This window comes from Etheostoma cragini, chromosome 2 (assembly GCF_013103735.1).
Source record: "Etheostoma cragini isolate CJK2018 chromosome 2, CSU_Ecrag_1.0, whole genome shotgun sequence".
NCBI lineage: Eukaryota > Metazoa > Chordata > Actinopteri > Perciformes > Percidae > Etheostoma > Etheostoma cragini.
Window position 1 is genome coordinate 17777764 of NC_048408.1, and position 9245 is coordinate 17787008.

Consider the following 9245-nt stretch of genomic DNA (forward strand, 5'->3'; position numbering starts at 1 on the left):
AGTAAAAATGTGTAGTAATATGCATATAGAAGCCAAGAAAAGATAGAAAAATCTCCAAAAGGCATCAAATGACAGATTGGACAGTCGTATGTCACAAAAAGTTAGATTTTACTTCCATCATTTACATAAAAAAAATAAAAAAAGGCATCTGCAAAAGTTTGGGCACCGTGCTGAGTTAATACCTTGTACTGCCCCCTTTGGAAAGTATCACAGCTTGTAAACGATTCTTGTAGCCAGCCAAGAGTCTTTTGATTCTTGTTTGAGGTATCTTCGCCCATTCTTCCTTCCAAAAGTCTTCCAGTTCTTTGAGATTTTCTGGGCAGTCACGCGCTGCTCTTTTAAGGTCTATCCTTAGATTTTTAATTATGTTGAGGTCAGGAGATTGTGAAGGCCATGGCAAAACCTTTAGTTTACACCTCTTCATGTAATCCATCGTGGATTTTGAGGTGTGTTAAGGATCATTATCCGTTTGTAGAAGCCATCCTCTCTTTAACTTCAGCTTTTTCACAGATGGCACAGAAGTTAGCCTCCAAAATTTGCTGACATTTTATTGAATCCATTTCCCCTTCTACTTGTGAAATGTTCCCTGTTCCACTGGCTGCAATACAACCCCAAAGCATGATTGATGCACCCCCATGCTTAACAGTTGGACAGGAATTCTTTTCATTAAATTCTGTGCCCTTTCTTCTCCAATCGTACCTTTGCTCATTCCGGCCCAAAAGTTCTATTTTAACCCAGCATTACGCTTGTACCTGGGGTGCCCAAACTTTTGAGCCCCATTGTAGGCTACTGGAATTATAGTGAAAGTTTATTATTCCCCTTTTTGCTGGGGACCCCCTGGAACTCCCTCAATGACCCCTGGGGGTCTGCCATATCTGGCCTAGGTTACATATTAGACAACACTGTAGTTGGTAGCACACTGCCAATGTCTGTTACTCAGATTTTGTCCAATAAGGTTTCTCACAGTGATTACTTCAACCAATGGAGTTGTGTCAGGAAAGGACAACAGGAAGTAAATGTCCGCTGATGTCAAAGGGAGACGCTAAAGTGGTAGCTCCTCAGGGCAAACGCCGCTTCGTACTGGATTATCTTCACTAAAGTGTGTACAAATGAGCTTGTTTGTTGAATGAAGAAATGCCTACCGTAATGATAGCAGCTTTTAAAAAAACATCGCTATCTTTGGCCAGTCCGACTTGAATGCTATGCAGCTAACGCCTGTGACAGTCTTTTTAAATGCTAACGTTAGCTAGCAAGCTTTAGCAAGCTTGTAACGTTAGCTACATTATTTTGATCTGAGAAGGCTGCATTCGTGGATGTAGAGTGGGGAAATCGCTGAAATGAGTCACAATACTTCAAGGCATCGATAACCGGCTTTTACTGCAGGTAAGTTCCGTTTTAGCTAACGTTAAGTTAGTGCATTTTTAATGTTAGGTGAATTAGCTAATGTCATGTTTAAAGGAGGCGCAACGTCATTGCGGTCACTTGATTATTAGGCTTGGATGTTGTGTTAGAAGAAAATTGTGTTTTATGATATTACATCGACGTCGCGGGGCCAAACAAATAACGTTATATTTAAATTAGGACTGAGGGTGTCGACCATAAAGTAAGTTTCGGTCATCGCACTCACATTGTCGTAACGGATACATTTCTGTTCTGCGGAAATTAATAGCTTGATCTAATGATGAGTTATGTCAACAAAATCAGATGACTTTCACAGTCGCTGAAAACCCCGGATAGCCTAACAGTTGCTAATCACATGACAACTTTTTCACATGAATGTTACCATCAATGCTTTCACAGACTCCACGCCGTACCACTGTTCCCTGTTGAAACTAGCTAGGTTTTAGCAACTCATCAGTTTCAAGGCAGAGTGTGACAGTCACTGTACTTTGAGTGTTGTGCATTATGAAACCAATAGTTGAAGTCATGACTTGGGTTTACACTGACAACGTTGTATTATTTCTTTTAAATATTTTTTAGGAACTAGGTAGCCTATGGCCTACAGACTGGTTGTTTTGACAAAAAACTAATCTTGACTAGCTTTTTTGGGAAGCTTTCAACTGGGGTTGCAAGTAACAATTATCTTTGTTTATTGATCAATTTGCTTCCTCAGAGAGCTTTGCAATCTACATAAAGCCCCTATAAAACCTTTTAACAGGGAGAAAAGGGAAATTAACAGAAGGATGCATTGTAGATGACAGATGTGTAATATGTTCTAAAAAGTAGACAGATGAAGAAATGTAAAATGATGATGTAGAGAAACATATAGCCAAAATTAGGTTCATAAAGTACAAATGCATATTATCAGGTAAATGTTAAGTGTAAGAGTTTCAGGCAGAGTGTAAAAAGTGTTAATAATTTACTTCATTTTCAGTCCCCATCAGTTCTGTGTTGCAATGAGGAGCACCAGAGTTCAGCTCTGAGGGCTCAGAGGCATGAACACTGTTTCCCCCAGCGCAGTACAGTACGTAGGGGGAGGGATGCAGGATGAGCTGGTGGAGAGCCGGAGGCAACAGCCTCTGGAACAGCAGGGCAGCTTTGGTCTCAGGCTGCCACAGACACCAGATCCCGGCAGGGAGGCAACCGGAGAGCCCGACGAAATGGACAAACTGAAAGCCAAACTGATGTCAGCTTGGAACAATGTCAAATATGGTTTGTACTGTAGTCTTGAAGGAACAGTGTGCGCATTTAAAGCTTTAGTGCATAACTTTTTGATATTAATGAAAGTCTGTTACAATCAAGCTATTGCTAAATGATTTTCTACAAAGTTAATTGAGACTCAGCTCCACACAACTCTCTCTGCATTTCTCAATATGGCTATGTTCAAACGATTGTGTCGTCCAGTGACTTTTGTGCACAAAAACTTGAGTCCATGCTTTTAATCCTCCATGTCCTCCTTGGCTACTAGCAACTGCGTGGGGGAAGGGTGAGGCTTTCGTGGAGGGCTTTTTATCATATCGATGCATCAACAGTTTTGTTTTCCTTACTAACAATTCCTCATAGGGTTGGCAGAAACTATGCACTACTACTTTAACATATTCTGTATGTATGCATGAGATTGTACTAATATCTTTGATTAAGTCTAGTAAATGTGTAAAAACATGACATCTGGCAAAACTTAATTCAGCTCTCCTGATTGACTACTTTGCCAACTTCCATTTTGCCTGCTCTTCTTTCTGTAGGTTGGACTGTTAAGTCTAAAACCTCTTTCAACAAGATGTCACCAGTCACTCTCCTGGGTCACTCCTATCTGCTCAACAGTGAAGGTTAGCTGGGAATAAACACTTTTCTCTGAAATTGTCAGAGTTGTCTGTTTTAATATAAATATATTTATCTAAAGTGCCGATCAGAAGACGGAGTGTTTATTAGAGAGAGAGAGGGTTATCATCGATCGTTTAGGTACACCTCAAGCTGTGCAAAAACCACCTCTTTTATGAGAATACGTAACACGTGTGTTGTAGCGATGTTTTGGTTATGGTTAACCACAATGTGGTAAAGTCTTTTCAAGTCTTTTTGCTGGGTTTACATCAGTGAACATAGAGCAGTTGACCCAAAAACTTCCCTTCAGTTTTATTTCAGGGACATGTCAACTGATCTTTCTCATTTTAAATAAACATGATAAAATTCAGAAGCTGTTTCAATCAACATAGTGTAAGAGTTATCTTTCTTTTCCTTTGTCTCGTCCTCTACCCTTTCACCGCCTCTCAGACGAAGTGGAGCGGTTTCGTTTGGCTTTTGTGTCCAGAATTTGGCTGACCTACAGGAGGGAGTTCCCTCAGCTGGAGGGCTCCACCTGGACCACCGACTGTGGTTGGGGCTGTATGCTGCGCAGTGGGCAGATGCTGCTGGCGCAGGGGCTCCTGGTTCATTTGATGCCCAGAGGTTTGTTTCTCTAACAGATATACACAGTTTTCTTTTCACCCACAGGAAATATAGGTACATTTTCCCTAAAGGAACCCAATTGCCAATTGGGACCTTTTTTAAAGGCTAGCTGATCTAGTTTTTTTTCAGTGCTCTGTTGTATTGCCAGATAAATGATCAAGTAAACTTTCTGAGAGGGACCTTCTCTTCCTTAAATGGATACATGCTGCTAAGTATGGCATTCAAAGGATGTATCATAGAACTGAAGAAATTTTAAGAAAAGCCATCCCCAGATCTTTAGCCTGACTGTACTTCGCTAAAGTGCAAGCTTTTTTGTTTTCTGTAGATTGGGCTTGGCCAGATGCTCAGCAGCTAACCGATGTGGACTTTGAGGTGTTCAGACCTCGTTCCCCAGCCCGGGCTGGCGGTGTTCCCATCCCCTCTTTTGGCTCTCCACGGGGATCCAACACCCCCGAAAAGTCCCTGAGTGATCAGGCACCCAAATGCAGCCTGAAGCAAAGACCTGAGTCTGTAAGGGATAGGCAAGCAGAGCCCATCCATCACAAGCTGGTCACCTGGTTTGGGGATCAGCCCCCAGCACCTTTTGGGCTTCACCAGCTGGTGGAAATTGGCAAAAGTTCAGGGAAGAAGGCTGGTGACTGGTATGGCCCCTCTATTGTAGCACACATTCTAAGGTAAGGGTGTTGGAAGGAACATTGTTTTTTTGACAAGCAATAATTTACTATTTTCTTAAATGATTAACATAATTTACCCTTTTTTTTTCTTCTAGGAAAGCGGTGGCCAAAAGCTCTGTGCTTCACTGCCTGGCTGTGTATGTGGCTCAGGATTGTACAGGTCAGATTAACAGACTGTTACATTTAATAATTACCCCTTGTGAGAGTCCAGTTCAGAGGTATCAGTAGGCTTATTGCTTTGCTCCAATATGTATTCCTTTGGAAATAGCTTAAGAAGTTTGTTTTTTTATTCCCATCATGTTTCTTTGCACTGCAGTGTACAAAGAGGATGTGGTGCATCTATGTGACCTGTCACTAAGCCAGACTCCCACTGATCCGTCCAGCCAAGCCTGGAAGTCTGTCATCATACTGGTGCCTGTACGGCTGGGAGGGGAGGCCCTCAACCCATCCTATATCGAATGTGTCAAGGTCTGAATATTCTGCCCCCACCAATCCATTAACCCCTCTGAGATTGATGTTTCCTAAAAAATGTTGTTGCTGAAATTAAGTTATCTCTCATATCTCTTAACTCGTATTAAAAATTAATTTCCAGAACATCCTAAAGTTGGATTGTTGTATTGGAATCATCGGAGGCAAACCGAAGCATTCCCTTTACTTCATTGGCTTCCAAGGTGAGAACTTGAAAAGCAATCAAGGGATTTAAGAACAGTAACCTTACTCAGAGGAAGGACCTGATGTTCTTTGGATACAGCTTGCAAGAAGCAGGATCATAGTGAAGCCACTGTTTTTGCTCCTCAGAAAAATCTGTGCTCATAGTTTTGTCTAGACGTAGTGTACATGCACAGAACATGATGCACCCCTTCCACTGCCTCCCTTAACCTTCCCCTTGTCTAATGTTGTGTAATTACCGTCAGAAGAAAAGAGAGGAAAAACTATCAGTCTGTGACAGGCCTAGATCATGTTAACCAAGCAACCAACACAAATACACTTCTCACTAACCATTTATTTCCTAACTGGAGCAATGATTCTGAAAATCATCAATAAGACACACAATAGAAGAAGGGAGAAACTGTTGCAGAAAATAACTTTAACTTTTTTTTGTGGCAGCATCTTAATGATTTTTGAAGGAAACTTGGGCTTATGGCATTTGGTATTAGCATCAATACTCAACCATGAGAGTTTCAGCTTGGGTTAGTGGGAAGAAGATCTAAGAATATGAAAACCGCACTTTGCAGGTGGTGATTTTATACTTTTTATACAGTGTTTCAATTCCTCTTCCTGTCTGTTAGACGAGCAGCTGCTGTATCTAGACCCTCACTACTCCCAGCCTGTGGTGGATTTCTCACAAGTCAACTTTTCACTGGAGGTTGGTTGCATTGTCTTCATCTCTCTTTACATGTTTTGTCACTATCTATCTCCCCCTTCTCTCCTCTCCATCTTTTTTTTTTTATCTGATCATTTTGGACTTGGACCATGTGACTTTCATGATCAACAGACCATTGAAGATCGCATGTCCTGTCATGAACATTCATTGACCAGTTATTGTATGGCCTCTGTCTCTTCTGTCCCTCTCTAGTCCTTCCACTGTAGCTCTCCCAAGAAGATGCCCTTCAACCGTATGGACCCCAGCTGTACCATCGGCTTTTATGCAAAGAACAAGAAGGACTTTGAGTCTCTATGTTCTGCTGTTAGTGTGGTGAGTTTTGACACCCTCCTGCTAGTATCTGACTCTAAATGTAATAACGGGAGGGAACATAACATTTAACTTCTTAACTCCCGGTATCTAAATATTGTGAGCCTGTCATTTTAACAAAGAGATTAACTAACAATGCTACAAGCCCCTACTATACATATGTAGCTGTTAGGCTGGAACCAATTTGCTTCCCGGAATCACCTGTACTCTCATTCATTCAGTGACTGACAGACTTGAAAACGTGAAACTTTTGCTTCAAGAAGTTACACTACCAGGCAAAAGTTTGGGGTCACTTAGAAATTTCCATTGCACTCAATTATAGACAGAATACCAGCTGAGATCAGTTGCATTGGGGTTGCAAAAGGGTTTTCCAATTTTTTTCTAGTTAGTTTTTTTGTTTTTGTTTTAAAATGATATCAGATTAGTAAACAGAATGTGCCTCTGGAACATTGAATGAATGGTTGCTGATAATGGACAATGTAGATATTGCATTAAAGATCAGCCTCTCACTCAGATCAGCTGGTGTTATGTCTATAATGGAGTGGAATGGCAATTTGTTAGTCTATTTGTAATTTCCTTCTTTTTATATTGTGTTAACTGAACATCTTTTGATCTTGTATTTTTAGTAAAATATAAAAAAAAACAATTTGAAGACCTCAATGTAATAGACTGATTCATTATGCAAATAATCATTGGTTACAGCTTTAGTTTAATTTTGACTAACAAACAATGTAAAATAACTTTATTTAATAGATATTAATGTGCTCTCTTAACATGCCTAATCTCAATCAATACTTGAATCATTCTCGAGCATTCTAGGATGTTTTATTGACTTGATCTTGTTTTCCTGCCAGGCCCTGTCATCAACGAAGGAGAAGTACCCCATCTTTACTTTCGTAGATGGCCAGGGTCAGGATTATGGACTTGAGGGTCACTGCAGCAATCACAGTGGCCCTGCAGCCCACATTCTGCCCCCTGGCAAACTGGGGAGGAGTAACAACAGAAGAATCAGTGATGAGTTTGTCTTCCTGTAAGGCACCAAGGAGGATGCTCTCTTAGCACTTACCAGTAGGGGGTAGAGAAGGACACCGAATTTTCCTTTTAAAGGGAAGGACATGATGATGCTGATGGTGCAGCTGCAGAGTGGATGAGACGCTTTTGTGCTTTATTGCTTTTTACTGGTCAACAGAAATAAAAACTGTGTGGCTCCTGTCAACCACTTTTTGTGTGGATGGTGGTATTCTAAGCTGACAGGCATTAATGGATACAGTGTGGAGCATTATTTTATGAGGCAAAGGCACCATTTCAAAATGGATCATGGTTGGAAATGTGTCAAGTACTTGAAGTCTTTTTGATTTTCTTTATCAGATCCTCAAAAAACCGCAGTCGGTCATGTGCGATTAAAATCACATGCTTAAAAGTACTCCAAAAACACTCAATTACTGTCTTCCGCCTGGTCTGAACTGGAAAGGAAGCTAACTACATGATATGTAATTATCTCACTGATCAGTTATGGTGGAATGGTGCCTGATACTGATCTTAACTTGTATGATCTGCTGAACATTTTCATTCTTTACATTTATTTATAGGGTATATGAATGTGTGTTTGTGTGTGAGCGAGTATGGTGTTAGTGTATGTTATTACATTTGCTTAAATAAGTGTACTGATGTATTTAGGTGTCTGACACATTGGATTTCACAGCGCTTTCAAATTCTTCCAAGAGCATCTTGAACAGATGTAAATTCATTCTAGTGTTGGAGTCTGGTCTGAATTTCACACAAATGCCCAGGGTCTCGATCTTCCACGCTCCATTATTGATCATTAAGAAAATAACATTCCCAGATATCTGATTTTTTTTTAGTGCTCCAGAAGGGTTGGTCAAGCTCCCAGGATGAAGAACAGTTATCCCTTCAGTTGGACATGCATGTGTTTCTTTTCCTGGTGAAATGGCTTGTCCCATTAAGCAGGATAATGCAGTTATTTTGGATACATTTGCAAAATACAACCCAGAACAGCTCTTTTTACATAACATTAAGTTTTAGGTTTTACTTGGCAAAGACCGACCCAATCTGAATAGAATGTTCTTCAAGCTTTTGTTACAATGTCATTTGTGTTAAATCTGTCCCTTTTTACATGAAGGTTACTACTGCAGGTTGAACTACTACTGTTTGGTTTGTTGTCCTGATTAAACTTCAAACACTGGAATCATGTTTTCTCATCATGTCACTGGTATCTCATACTCTATATATTAGCAGTTTTAAGGAGATGCACTGTTTTGTTCTTACCTGATCACTGCTGTAGGAGCACCAGCTGTTCATTCTCAGACAAAGTGCCATGTTTGTCTTCAAAATGTGTCTTTAAAATCAGTTGGTTTTGCAGTTAATTAAATTCAACTTTTGGAGCTAACATGGCTTTTGTGATCTGGTTTAGTTCAACTCAAATAAGGAAGTAAAATCTATAACTTTGGCAGAAAGGCCTTATAAGTGAATACACAGGTATCTGCTTATAATTCCTACTTGTCAGTGATGACCATTCGACATTGTCTTTATAAATCACAATAGTGGTAAATGTTGTTCAGCGGTTTAACATGGTTTTATTAGAGTTTGTTAGAACAAACGGGGTTGGATTGAATTAATCCTTTTTTTTATTTCAGTCCCTTTACAAAAAAAGTATTGTTGAAAATTCATTGAAAATAGACTGGTATAAAATTATGATATATGCATACATTCCATAAAGGACATCAAATGCACCAAATGTCAAAACACTTAATTCTTCTGTAATGCAATGATGTCACATTGTGAGAGCATATCTGCTGTGTACGGTAAATGTTACACAGGAAAAGCAGTCAAATGTTGCTGTAGTTAGATGTAGTTTTTTTTTTTAGATGTTTTAAAGTCCTTCAGCGCTGCAGGTTGTCATTTCAAAGAAATAATGTGTTTATTTGTGGAGCATCTTACGTGTAGGAATTCCCGTACAAAGAGGGAGATGCACATCT

At 40.0% G+C, this 9245-nt stretch overlaps 1 protein-coding gene across 2 annotated transcripts; it reads left to right on the forward strand.

The window, feature by feature from the left end:
• The first annotated feature begins 992 nt into the window (after positions 1-992).
• Positions 993-8458, forward strand: atg4da (autophagy related 4D, cysteine peptidase a). Of its 2 annotated transcripts, none has more exons than XM_034899882.1 (11): positions 993-1383; positions 2375-2652; positions 3183-3266; positions 3709-3882; positions 4208-4556; positions 4652-4716; positions 4873-5024; positions 5149-5227; positions 5846-5922; positions 6133-6252; positions 7104-8458. In XM_034899882.1, the coding sequence occupies exons 2-11, from the start codon at positions 2436-2438 to the stop codon at positions 7281-7283; spliced, it is 1497 nt and encodes a 498-aa protein (XP_034755773.1). In that variant the 5' UTR covers positions 993-1383; positions 2375-2435; the 3' UTR covers positions 7284-8458. The 2 variants fall into 2 exon arrangements, with proteins under 2 accessions (XP_034755773.1, XP_034755771.1); XM_034899880.1 differs by having other exon boundaries at positions 2385-2652.
• Positions 8459-9245: the final 787 nt, after the last annotated feature.

What these genes read in the sequence shown, in the direction of transcription:
- atg4da (XM_034899882.1), top strand. Translation starts at nt 2,436, where the DNA reads ATGAACACTGTTTCCCCCAGCGCAGTACAGTACGTAGGGGGAGGGATG. An exon ending in CTATCTGCTCAACAGTGAAG is followed by an intron (nt 3,267 to 3,708) that starts GTTAGCTGGGAA and finishes ACCGCCTCTCAG; the next exon opens with ACGAAGTGGAGCGGTTTCGT. An exon ending in AAGTCAACTTTTCACTGGAG is followed by an intron (nt 5,923 to 6,132) that starts GTTGGTTGCATT and finishes GTCCCTCTCTAG; the next exon opens with TCCTTCCACTGTAGCTCTCC.